Source organism: Neocloeon triangulifer, unplaced genomic scaffold, assembly GCF_031216515.1.
Source record: "Neocloeon triangulifer isolate White Clay Creek 2 clone unplaced genomic scaffold, ASM3121651v1 ptg000003l, whole genome shotgun sequence".
Lineage (NCBI taxonomy): Eukaryota > Metazoa > Arthropoda > Insecta > Ephemeroptera > Baetidae > Neocloeon > Neocloeon triangulifer.
Window position 1 is genome coordinate 9,636,147 of NW_026775546.1, and position 17,877 is coordinate 9,654,023.

The window sequence follows — 17,877 nt, forward strand, 5'->3', positions numbered from 1 at the left end:
ATTATTTAGATAATTTTTTTTCATTTTTAAACATTTTAAATTTTGTAAGCTTATCCTGGATTGTTGCAGCACTGAAATCGTTACCCGATTTGCACGCCACCCTCGACGGACATAATCAACCCAACCCACAACCCAAAAATCTTTCATGTCCAGCTAACGGCAACTGCATTTCGGCGGACGTGATTAAAATTTAACCTCGCTACATACTTCCAAGTAGGAATTATTATCGAATCATCGATAACCACCGAAAAAGGCCACGCACTCAAGAACCGACGAGGATTTGAAAAATCAGTGGTAAGTTCAGTTGTTGAAAATTGAAAATCTATGCCCATTTTCGAACGTAAAATTCTTCATAAAAAAATTAAATTCCTCCCTTATTTCTTTCCTTGTTTTCTGTTCATAAAAACTGGTGCTATTGCGCTAATAACTTTTTTATTTAAACTCTTTTTTTCAATTGATATGTATTTTAAAAACGAACGACAGATTTCAGCTGACTCGTAGTTTCGAGTGAACTAAGCTCTTTTTACACCTAAGCCGCCAAGTCAATTGAAAGGATCTCTTCAGCGATGGAGGCGCTGATTCCTGTGGTCAACAAACTGCAGGATGTCTTCAACACTGTTGGCGCGGACGCCATCCAACTTCCACAAATTGTGGTCGTTGGCACTCAGGTAAAAATATAATTGAAGGAGAATTTTCCCCTTGATTGCCATTTGATTCTACAATAACCTTGACTTCTCAGAGCTCCGGTAAGAGTTCCGTCATTGAGAGTCTTGTAGGGCGCTCATTCCTTCCTAGAGGCACTGGGATTGTCACTCGAAGGCCTCTGATCCTGCAACTTGTCTACGCCCCTAAAGATGACCAACAGCACCGGTCAGCGGAGGAAGGTTCTTAAATATATTTTTAATTGCATGAAAAATTATCTTGATTGCAAAAAGTTTCTTTAACAAACCATCATTAAGTTATATAATTTTAATTTATTTTAAGGTACCCTCGATTTGGAAGCCTGGGGGAAATTCTTACACACGAAGAATAAAATCTACTCTGACTTTGATGAAATTAGAACTGAAATTGAAAATGAGACGGATCGAATGGCAGGCAAGAACAAGTCCATTTGCCCTGACCCGATCAACTTGAAAATCTTCTCGTCTAAGGTTGTAAACCTGACACTAGTGGACCTCCCTGGAATCACAAAGGTGAATTCGTTTACAGCCCATTGAGTGTGATCTTAACTCTTTTGTTCAAAGGTGCCTGTGGGAGATCAACCGGAGGATATTGAATCCCAAATTAGGGACCTTCTTGTCCATTATATTGCTAACCCTAACTCCATTATTTTGGCCGTCGTGACTGCCAACACAGACATGGCCACTGCAGAGAGTTTGAAGTTGGCCAAGGACGTTGACACGGATGGACGGCGGACTCTTGCTGTGGTGACCAAGCTCGACTTAATGGATGCAGGTTAGTTGAAGGAGTTGCGGGATAAAATCAATTTTTTTTATTAAGGAATATCTAAAGACACTGTTTAACAACTTGTGTAATTAATAAAAAAGTAAAAAATAAAAATGTTTAAGGCAGGTGTCATCATTGTTGAAAAAACTTCTCATTCCAGGTACGGACGCCATTGACATCTTGTGCGGCCGCGTAATACCAGTCAAGCTGGGAATCATTGGTGTTGTCAACCGCTCGCAACAGGACATCATTGACAACAAGAGCATTGAAGACGCTCTGAAAGACGAAGCCAGTTTTCTGCAGAGGAAGTACCCAACTCTAGCAAACAGGAATGGCACCCCCTACCTTGCAAAAACATTAAACCGCCTGCTAATGCACCATATTAGAGACTGCCTCCCTGATCTTAAGGTACCTACAAGAAAATTAATGTCACAGAAATTTTTTTATCTATCTTTGCTACTTATGAAGTAGAGAAAATAAAAAATCAATAATTTTATATTCTAGACACGAGTGAACGTAATGGCATCTCAGTTTCAAACGCTGCTCAACTCGTATGGCGACGACGTTTCAGACAAAAGTCAGACCCTGCTGCAAATAATCACCAAGTTTGCTTCCGCCTACTGCTCTACTATCGATGGTACGGCTCGCAACATTGAGACAACAGAATTATGTGGTGGCGCCAGGATTTGCTACATTTTCCACGAAACTTTTGGACGAACTCTCGACTCGATCCACCCATTGACGGGCTTGAACAAAATGGACATCCTGACAGCCATCAGAAACGCCACTGGTCCTCGACCAGCTCTCTTTGTCCCTGAGGTGTCGTTTGAATTGCTGGTTAAGAGGCAGATCCGGCGTTTGGAAGAACCTTCCCAGCGTTGTGTGGAACTCGTCCATGAGGAAATGCAGCGCATCATCCAGCACTGTGGAACAGAAGTGCAGCAGGAAATGCTTCGTTTCCCTCAACTCCATGAAAAGATTGTCGATGTTGTTACTCATCTACTTCGACGGCGTCTGCCCACAACCAATGCCATGGTTGAGAACCTGGTGGCCATCGAGTTAGCCTACATCAACACTAAACACCCTGATTTCAACAAGGACGCTGCATACGTCTCGTCTTTGTTGAAACACCACGAAGAACATGAAACTGCACGCCCGGCCAACAGAAGAACTCCAGTTCCACAGCAAGGGGTCTTAGTTACTGCCCAGGACTCGGAAGTACCGAAGGTATTATTGATATTTTTCTGATTGTTTAATTTCTGTTTTCAATTTTATTTGGTTTTCAGAATCAAAACGTCGCTCGACTCAATGGAGAGATGGTTCCTCTGCAGCCTGGCTGGCTATCGAGCTATTTGCCCCAAGCAGGTAATCTCGAGTCGGCTGAAAACTCTCCAATGGGAACTCCGGCACATCATCCACCCAGTTCACAAAGTCCTCAAAAGCCAGTCAATCTGTTGCCAGAAGTTCCAACTCAGCAGAGCAGAAAACTTTCCGAGCGAGAGCAGAGGGACTGCGACGTCATTGGTAAATTATTTATTATATTAGATTTTGTTTTTCTGAAAATAATTTCTTTATAGAACGTTTGATCAAATCGTACTTCTACATCGTTCGCAAGTCCATCCAGGACAGTGTGCCTAAGGCTGTGATGCATTTCCTGGTCAACTATGTCAAAGACAACCTACAGTCTGAGCTAGTTGTGCATTTGTACAAGTCAGACCATGCAGAGGAGCTGCTCAGCGAGTCTGAACACATTGCCAGGCAGAGAAAGGAGGCTGCGGACATGTTGAAGGTATAAAATTTAAGTGAACTTATTCAATTGAAACTAAATAATTTTTTTCTAGGCTCTGCAAAAAGCAAATTTGATCATCAGTGAAATCCGTGAGACCCACATGTGGTAGATTGTTGTTCCGGAGTATTTATTTCTGGAAAACCGCCCGTTTTAGTTCTTTTCTTTTGATGAGAGAAGTGACCTTCTCATAACACAATGAGATTAGTTGTGATGTTGAGACATTCAAGTGATGATCAATTGTTATTAGACTTCACGGAATCCGAATTGTTGTGTTTATGTAGTTCAGCAGCTTTTACCATTTTGTGGTCTAGTGCCAATGCAATTTTTCATCTGAGAAGCACATTATTTGCTGATGCTGGTGTGAATGAATTGTTGCTTCAGTTTTCTACGCTAAATATTGTTCACTAATGGAGGTTGCTGGAAAACGCATTAAATATTCGGATGTATTCAAAATTTGCTATTCATTTTAGTATGTTCATTTATTTTCGATCAACTGAAATTAAAATTTTGGTAATTTTTCAAGCAACAAGAACTGCAAATAATTTAGTTTGATTTGTATTTACAGTGTTTTATGTACCATTATTTTTTTAGCAAATCTTAGCATTTTTCTAAGTCCGTCAGCTCAGCAACACATCATCATTTATATATAGTCTTATACACAGTATATAATATAAAAATTGTTCAAATATTTGCCTAGACACACATGAAATAATTAAGCTGTATTGCAAAAATAGATTTATAGTCAGTCATTCCTTACTGATTGTCAAAAAAGATCCAAAGAAGACTTTTACTTAATATAGAAATACATTTACCACGAGAGATACAAGAAAATTTGTTTCCAAAAGTTTCAAATAATAAAATTACCAGCAAGTTTGATCACAATTACATCATATTATTATATGTGTTTAATTTTTTTAATCAAATTAATTTCTTCACATTCTATTCAAAATTGTGGCAAATTCATTTTTGCCATATTATATAATTTTAATTGAAGAGCGTTCCCATATCAAATACGAAATGTGAGTAGGTGTAGAGAGAATCACATGCGCGTTATAGTCGTTATATTTTAGTATAAAAAAAATCTGGCCCTATACTATGGCTTATGAATTAATAAATTTGTGTTAATTTATTATTCTTAATTCATTATTATAATGGATTCATATCATATCTCTTCACAGAAGCCGTTTTAATTTGTTGGTCTTGATACAAGCATGAGAGTCATGCTTATTTACATAATATTTTGGTTATATTTTGCGAAAATTTGTATATTATGTATAGTTTAACAAATTTATAGCACTATAATGACAAGTACAGTTCATATCGAAATATTATGTATTTCATTTTAAATCAATGAACTCTCCCGCGTAAATAACTTAAATTATTAGAGCTTTTTCAATTCATCCATAGATGGCCCGGCGCTCGGCTTTCCTGGCTTCTCGAATCTATTTGTTGATTTGATAACTTGATATTGCTCTCTCCGGTTTCTCTCCCCAAACAAACTTTGTCTGTTCATTTTTCTTTTGGTTTTACTCAAAATAATGCCGTTGCTGGCAAATCTTTGTTGGCCTAAGTTTTTAGAGTTGTAGCAATAATTTTTATCTCGAACCGGAATCGTGAAAATCTAGGAACCATCAGGTCAGTGGACTCCTTTGGAATGTTTTTTTTTTATTTTATTACTTTTTTACATATGATCAAATTGTTAACATTTTAATTATTTAGTTGATGAATCTATTTCATACATATGTATTTAAAATTTTCAGTGAACATGTCGGCGCCAACGCCAGCTAGTGCACCAATGGGTCCGCCGGCGCCGCAAGCTCCACAAACAAGCGGCGCCATGGGGCCTCCACAAAGCCCAGTGAGCGCGTCCTCTTGCGTCCTCCAACAAGCAGCAACACCTGCTGCTGAAACTCAATCTGGGCCTTCTGTACGTTTTTCTTCTTGCTCAATATCAAATTTTATTAAGGTTAATTTGTCTCCTATTATTAAATTTTTAGCAAGCTGCGTTAAACAACCTGGCAGCTTTGAACCGGGCCATCGCGGCCATGGAAGAGAAAGGTCTGCAGAACGACCCTAGATACGCTCAGTTGATTTACATCCAGTCCAAGCACACTGCGAATGAAAACGCTCAGGTTTGTTAATCACATTTAAATATTAGACAGACAATGAATTTAATTTTTGAGCAGACTGCGGAGAACATCGAAAAGCACATATTTACAAACTACCAGAGGCAACAGTTGCAAATGCAGATCATGGCGTACCGTTTGCTGGCAAGGAATCAACCTTTGTCCCAGCACATCAACAACGGCATTCAGAGTAAGGAAATATTCATCTTTGTTATTGAATTTTTTTTTTAATAAAATTAATTTAATTTTAAAGGTCATGACGAGCCTAATCAGACAACAACTTCAACAACAGTCATTCAGCAGCCAGCTGCAGCAGCAAGCCAACCAGGACCCTCAAAAAGTAGCAGCACAACTGCGGAGGCGGCAATCACCCCTCAAACCTTGGCACCAACGTCCACCACCCAATCCACAGGCACTCAGCCAACAGCCACTTCCACTTCAAAGCAGAGCAAAATCATGCCAACAGCCAAACCAACCCCACTCGATCCAGTGATCACTCTGCAGGAGCGAGAAAACAGAGTGGCAGCTCGAATCGCACATCGCATCCAAGAGCTCAGCAGTCTGCCAACCACCATGGCCGAGGACATTCGGGTCAAAGCCAGCATCGAGCTGAGGGCGCTACGCCTGCTCAACTTCCAGCGGTGCCTACGGACCGAGGTGGTTGCTTGCACCAGAAAGGACACAAGCTTGGAGACCTCCCAGAATGTCAAGGCGTATAAGAGAACGAAAAGGCAGAGCCTCCGAGAGGCACGGGCCACTGAAAAGTTGGAAAAACAACAAAAGCTTGAAGCCGAGAGGAAGAGGAGGCAAAAGCATCAGGTAAAAGATTAATTAAAAAAATAAAATTGACCGTGGAAATTATTTTCAAGAATTTATTACCCAAATTTTAAAATTCAATTTTTTAGGAATATCTGAGTGCTGTGCTTCAGCATGGAAAGGATCTGAAGGAATTCCACCGCAATAACATTTTGAAGATCCAGAGAATAAACAAGGCTATTATGAATTACCATGCCAATGCTGAAAGAGAGCAGAAGAAGGAGCAAGAACGCATTGAGAAGGAGCGAATGAGGCGTCTTATGGCTGAAGATGAAGAGGGCTACAGGTACATTATTCTTATTACTTTTATAACATTTGAATCATCACAACAAATATGCTAATATTACATTTATTTCAGAAAACTGATTGATCAAAAGAAAGACAAGCGTCTGGCCTTCCTCTTGCAACAAACCGACGAATATATTGTTAATCTGACTGAAATGGTCAAACAGCACAAGATGGAGCAGAAACGCAAGATGAAGGAGCAGAAGGAGCGCAAGAAACTCAAGAAGAAGAAGGAGGGAGATGAAGGTGACGATGAGGATGTGCATGTCACTGTTATTGAAACAGCTACCGGTCGAGTTCTGAGTGGTGAAGATGCGCCCTTGGAAAGTCAGGTGCAGACCTGGCTAGACATGCATCCTGGCTGGGAAATGGCCCCTCGAGAGGACGAAGATGACGATTCAGAGATGAGTGAAGTGGACGAGGAGGACAGGGCTGCTATTGAGAGACAAGGTTGGTCGACAAAATATCTGCTTGGGCTGAATTTTAATTTTGGAAGTCTTTTTGGACAAAAAATTGATATCATTATAAAAATTAAATTCTTTTATCCGTAGCAAAACTTGACGGAACAATTGAAGTCAATGACCCTCACAGAATGCCTCGTAATGTTGAGGTCCATGAGGTGATTCAAAAAGCAAAGGTGGAAGATGATGAGTACAAAACCGCCACTGAGGAGGGAACTTATTACAGGTTAGTAGCCTCCCAATTTCAAGATATTATCAATTTTTAATTGTGCGTTCCAGCATTGCGCATACAATTCGAGAGACGGTTAACGAGCAGGCAGCTATGATGGTCAATGGCAAGCTGAAGGAATACCAAGTCGAAGGCCTCCAGTGGTTGGTGTCATTGTATAATAACAACCTCAATGGCATCCTTGCTGATGAGATGGGTTTGGGCAAGACCATTCAAACAATTGCCCTCTTGACCTACCTTATTGAGAAGAAAAAGGTCAATGGCCCGTATCTCATCATTGTTCCACTTTCGTGAGTCTCTTTTTAATTTTTATTATTGAATTCCAACATAACAATCTTTCAATTTTTAGAACATTGTCAAACTGGGTGCTCGAATTTGAAAAGTGGGCCCCAAGTGTTATTGTTGTGGCTTATAAAGGGTCACCTTCAGTCAGGAGGCACCTCCAAAGTCAAATGAAGGCAACCAAGTTCAACGTCCTGCTTACAACATACGAATACATCATCAAGGACAAGGCAATTTTGGCCAAGGTAAGGAAATTAATTTACAAATTAAAATTTGTATATTTGAAATTAAATATTTTAGCTGCGTTGGAAATACATGATCATAGACGAAGGCCACAGAATGAAAAACCACCATTGTAAGCTGACACAAATTTTGAACACCCACTACTTGGCGCCACACAGACTTCTTCTCACCGGCACCCCATTGCAAAACAAATTGCCCGAGTTGTGGGCCTTGCTGAATTTCTTGCTGCCTTCTATTTTCAAGTCCTGCAGCACTTTTGAGCAGTGGTTCAATGCTCCCTTTGCCACCACAGGAGAAAAGGTAATATCTCCTTTCTAACATTTACAACATGAACCAAATATTTATGTTATTTCTAGGTTGAGCTGAATGAAGAAGAAACAATTTTGATCATCAGGCGTCTGCACAAAGTGCTTCGACCTTTCCTGCTGCGTCGACTGAAGAAAGAAGTTGAATCGCAGCTACCAGACAAGGTTGAGTACATCATCAAGTGTGACATGTCAGGCCTGCAGCATGTTCTATACAGGTTTGTAAATTTGACTTTCTGCTTTATGATTGTATGCTCAATTTTTTAATTGATTCCAGGCACATGCACAGTAAGGGTGTCATGTTGACTGACGGCTCTGAAAAGGGAAAAACTGGAAAGGGAGGTGCAAAGACCCTTATGAACACAATCATGCAGCTCAGGAAGCTCTGCAACCATCCCTTCATGTTCCAGCACATTGAAAACGCCTACTGCCAGCATCTCAACATCCCAACCAACATTGTCCATGGGTAAGAAGCTTATATTTCTAAAATAATACATTTTAAAAGCATTTCTTAACAGACCCGACTTGTTCCGCGCCTCTGGCAAGTTTGAATTGCTGGACCGCATTCTTCCAAAGTTGAAACGCACCAACCACCGAGTTCTCCTCTTCTGCCAAATGACGCAACTCATGACCATCATGGAGGACTATCTCAACTGGCGTGGTTTCCTGTACCTCCGATTGGATGGAACAACCAAGGCCGAAGATAGAGGAGACCTTTTGAAGCGGTTCAACACTCCTGGCTCAGAGTTCTTCATATTCATCCTGAGTACCCGCGCTGGCGGTCTGGGTCTCAATCTGCAGGCAGCCGACACAGTCATAATTTTTGACTCGGATTGGAACCCGCACCAAGATCTTCAGGCCCAAGATCGAGCCCACCGAATTGGTCAACAGAATGAGGTGCGCGTCCTCAGACTGATGACAGTCAACTCCGTCGAGGAGAGAATCTTGGCTGCTGCTAGGTACAAGTTGAACATGGACGAAAAGGTCATACAGGCAGGCATGTTCAATGAGAAGAGCACAGGCGTTGAACGCAGGCAGTTCCTGCAAACAATTCTTCACCAAGATGAAGGAGACGAAGAAGAGGAAAATGAAGTGCCAGACGACGAAGTGGTAAACCAGATGATTGCACGGTCGGAAAACGAGTTGGAAATTTTTGAGGCAATGGATGTAGAGCGTCGATTGCAGGATGGAAACAAGTCAAGGTTGATGGGCGAGAATGAACTGCCTGCTTGGCTTGTGCAGGAAGATGATGAGGTTGGTGTCTTCGTTGAATGAAAAAATAGTAAACTAAAGTTTTTTTCTTGCAGGTTGAAAAATGGACTTGTGAGGAAGACGAGGAGAAATATGGAAGGGGATCACGCCAGAGGAAGGAAGTTGATTACTCTGATAGTCTGACTGAAAAGGAGTGGCTAAAGGTATTGTTGAAAATAAAAATTCCACAAAAAATTCAATTTAATACTTTTGTGTGTGTGCAGGCTATAGCTGAAGAAGGTGAGGAAATGGACGAGGAGGACGTAGACGAAGAAGAAGAGAGACGTCGCAACAAAAAGAACCGTAAAAAGCGAAAGAAGGAAGAATCAATGGCGGTGGCCACTGCTGCTCTGTCTGGTGGAGAAGGACCAAGTTCTGTTCCTTCTCTTGAGACTGCAGAGGACACGCCCAAAACAAAAAAGAAGAGAGGCAGACCCCCGATTGACAAGTCGATCGTCACAAGCAAGCACATCAAGAAACAAATTAGGAAGATTATGGACATGGTCATCAACTACAAAGACAGGTAATTTTACAAAAATACTGAATTTAGTTCCCATTATTAAAAATATTTTTATACTTTTAGCGATGGACGTATATTGAGTGAACCTTTCTTAAAACTTCCCCCAAAGAAAGAGCTGCCTGATTACTATGAAATCATCCGGAAGCCACTGGATATTAAAAAAATTATGTCTAGAATCGAAGACAACAGAGTAAGTTTGTTCTGTTGTGGATAATTTTATTTATTTTTAACATATCTGTTTTTCCAGTTCATGAGTGTTGATGACCTGGAACGAGATTTCATGCACCTTTGCAAGAATGCCAGAACGTATAACGTTGAATCATCCCTAATTTATGAAGACTCGATTGTCCTGGCAAAAGTCTTCCAAACTGCCAGGATCAGAATTTGTGGAGAGCCAACTGAAACTGGAGAGGAGTCTCGCACTGCTGAAGAGGAGGAGGAGGAAGAAGAAGAAGAGATCGAAGAGGCCATGGACGAAGGAACTAGCTCGAGAAGTGAGTTTGAAAAATAGCATTTAACTTAAACTTACTAAAAATTTCTTACATTAGGTGGAGTTGTCGAAGAAATCGCTCCAGAATATGAAGCTTCCACTTCGGCCCCTGCAGCAGCAGTTCCGAAAGTGAAAATAAAGCTGACGCCTGGTACGATGGCAGTAGCAACGCCCATACAGACGGAAAAGAGGAAAAGGAAGAAGTCGAGGAAGTTATACACAAGTGATGATGAGGAGATGCAAGAAGGATTTGCTGAAGAGGTACAGTTTGAAATGCCAAAATCAAGATGATTTAATAGAAGTTTTTTTCTTCCAGACGTACGCAGCCGAAACAAATGGTTAGCTGCTTTTGTGGGAATAGTTTTAATTTTTGACTCAATAAGTTGTAAGTAAGGACAAATTGTGGTAAACTTCATTTAAAAATGTTTTGATACACCAGACATTTCTTTAAAATTGTAGATTACTTTTATTGGATGCTGAAAAAAAGCATAATTACATACAATGCGTTTTTTTGTGCAATTAAATAAATAACAGCTTTACATGTAATTAGCAAGTGGTTATTCAAATTTGTCAATTCAAACTCCTACAGAAGGTTAAGGCACATCACAATTTTGTTAATTCTTACACATTTAAATGAGCAAAATTGAAAAAAAGTTATCATTGGAAAAATAACTTAATCCGATAATGTGATATTTGCAGAATATAAATACAAAATCATTGCTCAAGCCATGACAAACCTGAGCACAGCGCCCAAGAGCACACCTATTGTGATAACAGTGATTATAAACCAAAGGACCACCGTGTGTCCCTGGCAGTTGTTGTTTTTCCCAGTATTAGCCATTACACTTTTTTCGCTGGCTGCCGAACCCTCTTTTCTTGGCAGAGTGTGGTGAATGCCCTTTGGGTCTCGAACAGGAAGGGGCTCAAGGGGTCCTTCGCTTGCTGGCACCACCAGAGGCCGGGGTTGCAGCATCGGCGGCAGTAACATCAGCATATTTTTCTCGTACGCTGGTGGCCGACGGGGCAGAGTGGCTGCAATCGACGGGGGCAGCATTGCTGGCGGGATACCCTTTGAATAACAAATTCATTCATTTATTTATTTATTTTTAAATAAGAAGATCCCCTAATAAAATTAACTTTTAACTCTAAAAAAGACACACTTTGTTTTAGTCATTGTGCTGACTAAAAAAAACATCCAAAATTAAAATTAATAAAAAATTGTAATACCTGGACTGACAGATGTTGTGGAATGGGTAACGATGGTGGCACCTGCAGCATCTGCAGGTGGTGCACCGGGCAGGGCTCACCGTCCCAAGTTCCGACATAAGCTGGATATGCAACTGGAGGCGCCGAGTTCACCGGTCTCGAATTCTTAGACGCTCTTTCTGTGCTCGAACTTGAACTGGATGCTGTGATGGATGAGGAGCGCCGTCCTTGCACAGCCTGTTGCTGGCCCTCTGAGGAGTGGTTCCCGTTTTGCTGACTGCTGTGAACTAATTACCAAAAAAGTTTAATTCCACTAATTCCAGCTAGATTCATGCAAACTTCATTTTAGTTTTATTTTTGTAAAATTATTACTTTTGTTGGTCTGTCTTTCTGTTGTGTGCATCAGAGTGCCATTATTCTGTTGCTGGTGGTAATTGATGTTCCTCTGCTGCCAAGCCAACGGTGTTCGACTCTCGACAGACTCGGCCATGAATATTCTGGAGTCCGCACCACCTCCGTTATTGCTCTTTTTCCGCTCTGCAGGCATTTTATTGAGGAAACTGCAAAGAACAACAAACAAAATGTTTATCGTGTATATAAATGGTATTTAATTTTTGGGAGATTTTTATTTAACCATTTCTTTCATAATTTTAAGAAATAGGCACATTTTTCCGATTACTAGTTTACTGCCCATTTTTTATATATTTAAGTTTCAAATAATTTTTTGTTGTATGAAAAGTCGTAGAATCAAGAAATTTGTAAAATAATTGTTACAAAGAAATACAAATTACTTAAGTAAAATTGATACTTGTTTTCTTGCATATTGCAGGGGCATGGTAAGCAAAAAAAAGTAAATTGTTATGTACCAAAAATATTTAAATCAACAATTTAATTTATTTATTTAAATGTGCTGTCAGAAGAGAGGGTTCCCATGTATTTGTGGTTTGTCTCATTTTAATTTTCGTCACACAGGTGTGAGCATCGTGCCCTTGACTCAAAGTCGTAATCATAAACGCAGCGTGCGGAGAGAGGCTTCTGCTTTCTGTTGAAGCCAATAAGCCACAAACTTAGCAACACCTGACATTTCATTCTCTTCATTCAAAGAACTGACGAAGCGTTTTAATCTCAAAATTATTCTACAATTTTCCCACCTATATACCTTTAAAATGGTGAAATCTATTTAATAAGTGTGTGAAGAAACATGAAATAAATTAAGCCCTGCGGGGCGTACAACGTAGTTTTTGTTAATTTGAATTGAAATAAATTACTAACAAAAAATACTGGATATATATATAACAACTAGTATTACTAAAAAATTTTAATGGAAATAATTTGACTTCAATTGGGAAAAAATTGAATAAATATATTAATTTTATTGGATTAAAAAAAAATTGAAATGTAATTCTATTTTTCATTTTAAATTTAAAATGATTATTATTAACTGTGGTTGAAAAATGTAAGAAGGATAAGGAACACTTGTTAACTTTTTGATCACGAAAAAAAATAATAATCTTTTTTCTTTTCATGATTGACCGGCGCTTAAGGCTTGAGGTTAAAGGCGAGATTCACAAATTCTGTGAATTTGTCCTTAATTAAATTTTTTGGTATGAGAAAATTGAAGAATCACGGACCGTATCATCCTCGCAGCCTCCCACTATGTATCTTTCACCGGGGCCAAATTGCGTGTGCGTGAATACTCGTTCGAGAGCCATTCTTTTTAGAGGATGATGCGCGGCGGCATCGGCGGTCATTGGCCATGCGGATATTTATCTCTTTACAGCAAAGTATGCGTGTTGCGCTCAAGCGGTGCTTTTCTTTCAGAGTCATCTCGTCAAGAGGCAACCGGCTGTTGGTCATCAATGCGCGCATCTGGCTCCGCGAGTAGGCAGGAAAACGCAGATTTTGCCACCTTCCGTTTGATTTGACATGTGTACAGAGTACACGAACGGGACATTTACATCATTTGTATTGTGTAATAATTTTCTTGCAGTACAAATCTGTCTAAAACAGATGGTGATCTAGATTGAAAAATTATCTCATAAAATAATTGAGCAGAAATTGTACAATTCACTAACGGCGTTTTTAACAAATTGAAAACAAAGATAAAATCTAATGATATGAACTGAGCTTTTCCGCAGCTAGAAAAGTGTTATTATTTTTATTTTTAGGAAATTCTCTCTTCGAATGCTATTGAAATTATTGTAAAATGAAAGTGACCTCCTATATTTTGAATTTATAATGGATTTGTTTAACATTCCCAGGTAAATAACATCTTTTTGAAATTTTTATGAAATTTAAATGGTTAGGTATCTCTGAAAAAATGCACTGAATCCAGTCAGTGAATCTTAACATTTTAAACAAGAAAAGACAAAGCAACCATAAGCCAAGTTAGCATTTAGAATCAATAAGTCCATAGTCCATATCCATTCAGCGACCTTCATCATAAACAAGAAAAATAATAAATCAGCAAAATATTCATTTTATTAAATTTAAAAACAATTAATAATTGATATGTATGAATTTAATTAGGTGTTAAGAAAAAATTATTTTTCTCGGTATTGTAAATAAAGCTGTTTTTATTTTATTAAAAAAGGGGGCTGCTTTTAAAAAAATTAAATATTAAACGGAAAAAGGAACAATCTTTTTATATTTTTAATTAAATTGATAGTTTCATTTCAAAGGAGTCCTCCATATAAAGTTAATCAGGTCGAAATAAAATTTGATAACCCGATTCTCCATAAAGTAAACCTGAATCAAATGGCGATGGAGCGCGTCGTACGTGTGTGTGCATTGATAAATATAAATCTGAATGAGAAAGTCATGTGAACGCGTGCATTTCTGCGGTGCGCTCTGAAAGCTCTTCTCGGCCTCTTCGAGAAATCATCATCAATCGGCACAATTAACCAAGTGTAATGAAATCAGGCGAGAAACTACTTGCTCTCCATTTTTGCTCGGCCAAAGAAATTAAATGTAAAAGAGAAGAAGCAGGTTTCAAAAGCGAATAAAAGAGTGAAAGAAAACACAATCGCAGAGCATTGTCGCTGAAGGAAATAAAGGGCTTTTATATATTTCTGACGGATTTAAGAATTTTCGGAAATGATTAAAAGCGTCAGATGGCGGAGAGCTCTGATTAGTAATTGGGTCGCAATTCAACGTGATTGACGAAGCTCATCAAGGCGCGAAAAAGAAATTAAAAAAAAATGTGTGTGCGCGATGCACCAACGGTTTTTACTTTAATCTTTTTCGAAACTGTAAACGAGATATTATGCAAATTTTAAAAGTATATTAGGCGAGTTTAAAATTTCGAAAATAATTTAATTTAATATCTAGATTATCTTTTCAAAAATTGAAAAATAAAATTAATAATTGTTGTTTTACGGCTTAAATTATATTTTTGTTTAAAAAAAAAAGAGTTGCCAGCATTATTGAGAGTAAACCGATGAGCAAAGTAAGAGAACTAGCACGCCTATTCTACCGAAAAAGGAAGTGAAGGTACAATTTAAATTTCATTGTATGTCACGAACTCGCCATCAATGCTTGACCCGCATGCCCTTCAATGGCTGCGGCTTTGTGTGCTTTACTTCATATATGTTCAAATAACAAATAATATCCTACGCAGAGGCCATCCATCGTGTGGCGTTTAATTGTCAGTTGAAATAATGTGCCGTTTTGCAAATATTAGCGTGGTCGACTTGACGGCACTAGCGAAACGATGGTGGTTTACGTGGCGTGACTCAAATTCTAAAGTATTCAAATGCTAAATATTTGTAGCACAAAGGCTTAAAATTTAGAATAAGCGATTAAACATTACAATTCTATGGAATTTCGATTGCATATTTTTATTTTATATTTATTTTTTGAGAAAATATAAGTTAATTTTAAAATATGAGAGATAAAAATACGGCCGAAGCGGGCCAAAGCAAATTAAAAACCTAAAAATAAAAAATAAAATTTATTTTTAAATACAAAATCGGATGAATAAATAAATAAACAATTTATTAAATCCATTTTTTATTTAATCAAAGAAATAATAAACACAACAATATTTTTTTTTAACCAAAGGTTTTTTACATTTTACAAGTTTATAATAAAATATTTGTGAATTTCCAATAAAATTTTAAAGGGTTGATTATTGATGGTTGAATAAATACATAATTTATAAATCTCATCCTACAACTGAAAAAATAAGGAATGCAATACGTTTGCGTGTCTAATGATTTTTCCTCGGAGCAACAAAATTAAACGATTTATAACTCCCATCAACCATTTATGCGGTATATTTTTTCTTTAATTTCCTCAACAGCAGCATGAGAAGAAGAGCGTGAAGAGAGTGCTGCTGTGTGGAAACTGTTGAGCGTCTCGCTTTTATGAATTTCTCTGTGTATAATAAATGATAATTTGCTCAGATTACATAATACAAGCAGCAAGTCCAGGCTGAGTGTAAATAGTGCTAACTGTTTGCGTTATAGGCCTGCCGACAATTTGTAGCCGGTGGTTTTATTTTAGATAAATAGCAGTACTTTATGAAATAAAAAGACTAAAAAACCTTGACGATCGAGTTGGAAACCGCATTCCGTCTCATATTTGAGCGAATATATTAAAATTTTAATTACACGAGAATTTTAATCAAATTCATTTCTCATTGGCCCAAATAATTTTTTATACTAAACTTTTGGATTCCTTAAATTAAACCAGAATTTTGATAAATTTTAAATAATATTTAGAATTTATCTGAACTCATTTGGAATACAACTGAAACTTATTTCCTTGACATGAAAAAGTTGATTTTAAAAAGTTGCTGAATTATTTATTATTGGTGTTTCGGACGGGTGGTGGTGGTTAATTTTGTTTTTTAATATTAACTTATTTAAAAAAATACGTTCACCTTGATTTAGGGGGGGCATGTTTAACAAAAACAAAAGTTTTCGACACAATTTTTACATAAAAATTACTAAAGGTGAATCGAAATTCCTGTAATTATAACAGGTAATGAAAATTAGGAATATTCATGGTTTTTTAGGGACTAACTTATTCATTTTAAATTTCACTAGAAAATGTAAATTGAATTCAAACCGCATCTACCATTAACTAAGTGTCATTTTTTTAAAGTTAATATTATACAAGAATTTTATAAAAAACTTCAATACAATGAATTACCTCTTTTATAAAAGAAGATGAGTCTCTGTTATGATGACAAATTAACTCTCCCAGAGGAATGCGCTAATTCACTACAGCTCAAAAAATGTTGGTCCGCCTTTGAGAATTAACACGGGAGAGCAACCGCAATTCACCTTGCTTGCATGCAACCTGCGCTCGTACTAAACATTAAACGGGTAAACGCATCAACGGATCCTCTGCCGACAGCCTAAGCCACTAACCACAGACAAGAAGCGAGCGGAAGGAGTTCTCTCCTCCCGTGTCTGCGCAGGTGGAACCAAAAGGTGGGGAATGCATGATAATACACATTAACGTTTGCGTCAGGTGTGTTCCTTTGTGTAGAGCTATATATTATACATATTATACTTTTTTTCATGTTTCGTTGACTCATTATAAATATTTTAAATGCTATTAATATTTGTATTGTTGCACCACAGCTGATAGAATAAGCAATTATATACTTGACACAACTAATAATTTTTAAGTGCATAATTTATTTTTTATTGTAATTTTTTTTCGGAAAAACAAGGCTCTTTTAAACAAGAGAGTTTAAAATTCAGGTGCAGAAAAAGTAAAAAAAAACTCTGAAGTCTTAATAAAATACAAATTTACTCTAAAGTAAATAATTAAATTTTGATAAATAAATCATACAAATAAAAAATAGAGTAATTTTAATATTTTAACAACATTGATTAATATTATATGATAAATAATTTAGTTACCTTATTTTTTGTTGTTCATTTATTAATTTTGCAAAACATGTAAAATGCTAAGCAGGATATCGGATATCTTCTTTTCGTAAACAACAAACACCTCACAAAACTCATCAAGAAAAGTCGACTTTAAATAAAATCAACATGAATAATCCCCTTGATCTTGTGAAATTATAACAAACAAAAATTAATTTGAAAATGCAATAAAAAAACTAATATTAATAAATAAATAATAAATTAATAATAATAATAATATATATTAAGTGTTTGTCATCATGGGGGGGGGGGGGGGCGAAATAAAGTTATTTGTTATTTTCAATGATTTGGGGACAAAAAAATTAAGGCGGGATAAAAAATATTTAACCCGGGACAGTGGTTTAAATTTTATCCCTTTGTATTTATCCCGGTATATCTTTTATCCCAGGAGAGCCTATTGTAAGTCTATTGAATCTCCCCTAATAATAATAGAATAACTAAAAAAAAAAATTATTAACAAAAAGATTAAAAACGGTGTTTGAATATTATTTTGTACTAGTTTTCATTCGCCACGAAATGTAT

At 37.4% G+C, this 17,877-nt stretch overlaps 3 protein-coding genes across 4 annotated transcripts; 2 read left to right on the forward strand and 1 right to left on the reverse strand.

Moving 5' to 3' along the window:
* The first annotated feature begins 100 nt into the window (after window positions 1–100).
* LOC132193225 (dynamin-1-like protein) lies at window positions 101–4,131 on the forward strand. Its single transcript, XM_059613756.1, has 10 exons — window positions 101–294; window positions 484–668; window positions 740–884; window positions 985–1,193; window positions 1,245–1,455; window positions 1,607–1,854; window positions 1,951–2,673; window positions 2,733–2,970; window positions 3,024–3,235; window positions 3,288–4,131. The coding sequence occupies exons 2-10, from the start codon at window positions 567–569 to the stop codon at window positions 3,342–3,344; spliced, it is 2,145 nt and encodes a 714-aa protein (XP_059469739.1). The 5' UTR covers window positions 101–294; window positions 484–566; the 3' UTR covers window positions 3,345–4,131.
* Window positions 4,132–4,671: 540 nt separating this feature from the next.
* Window positions 4,672–10,789, forward strand: LOC132192398 (ATP-dependent helicase brm). 2 transcript variants are annotated; one of them, XM_059612350.1, is made up of 20 exons: window positions 4,672–4,870; window positions 4,996–5,162; window positions 5,233–5,367; window positions 5,422–5,551; window positions 5,615–6,180; window positions 6,267–6,463; window positions 6,536–6,912; window positions 7,014–7,149; window positions 7,203–7,442; window positions 7,502–7,679; window positions 7,735–7,977; window positions 8,034–8,200; window positions 8,260–8,448; window positions 8,501–9,236; window positions 9,290–9,397; window positions 9,458–9,756; window positions 9,817–9,943; window positions 10,001–10,247; window positions 10,302–10,504; window positions 10,560–10,789. In XM_059612350.1, exons 2-20 carry the CDS (start codon window positions 5,001–5,003, stop codon window positions 10,584–10,586), a joined length of 4,467 nt encoding a protein of 1,488 aa, XP_059468333.1. In that variant the 5' UTR covers window positions 4,672–4,870; window positions 4,996–5,000; the 3' UTR covers window positions 10,587–10,789. The 2 variants fall into 2 exon arrangements, with proteins under 2 accessions (XP_059468333.1, XP_059468332.1); XM_059612349.1 differs by having other exon boundaries at window positions 9,290–9,756.
* LOC132192399 (uncharacterized) lies at window positions 10,692–16,792 on the reverse strand. The gene is made up of 4 exons (XM_059612351.1): window positions 16,607–16,792; window positions 11,822–12,009; window positions 11,471–11,736; window positions 10,692–11,312 (listed from the first exon to the last, which is right to left on the reverse strand). The coding sequence occupies exons 2-4, from the start codon at window positions 11,994–11,996 to the stop codon at window positions 10,965–10,967; spliced, it is 789 nt and encodes a 262-aa protein (XP_059468334.1). The 5' UTR covers window positions 11,997–12,009; window positions 16,607–16,792; the 3' UTR covers window positions 10,692–10,964.
* Between the last annotated feature and the right edge of the window lie 1,085 nt (window positions 16,793–17,877).

Coding starts and splice junctions, on each gene's coding strand:
- LOC132193225 (XM_059613756.1), top strand. CDS start 567: ATGGAGGCGCTGATTCCTGTGGTCAACAAACTGCAGGATGTCTTCAAC. Junction 1,194..1,244: donor ACCTCCCTGGAATCACAAAG/GTGAATTCGTTT, acceptor TTTTGTTCAAAG/GTGCCTGTGGGAGATCAACC. Junction 2,674..2,732: donor AGGACTCGGAAGTACCGAAG/GTATTATTGATA, acceptor TTTGGTTTTCAG/AATCAAAACGTCGCTCGACT.
- LOC132192398 (XM_059612349.1), top strand. CDS start 5,001: ATGTCGGCGCCAACGCCAGCTAGTGCACCAATGGGTCCGCCGGCGCCG. Junction 6,913..7,013: donor GGCTGCTATTGAGAGACAAG/GTTGGTCGACAA, acceptor TTTTATCCGTAG/CAAAACTTGACGGAACAATT. Junction 7,978..8,033: donor TTGCCACCACAGGAGAAAAG/GTAATATCTCCT, acceptor TGTTATTTCTAG/GTTGAGCTGAATGAAGAAGA.
- LOC132192399 (XM_059612351.1), bottom strand. CDS start 11,996: ATGCCTGCAGAGCGGAAAAAGAGCAATAACGGAGGTGGTGCGGACTCC. Junction 11,737..11,821: donor AGAAAGACAGACCAACAAAA/GTAATAATTTTA, acceptor TTTGGTAATTAG/TTCACAGCAGTCAGCAAAAC. Junction 11,313..11,470: donor CACAACATCTGTCAGTCCAG/GTATTACAATTT, acceptor TGTTATTCAAAG/GGTATCCCGCCAGCAATGCT.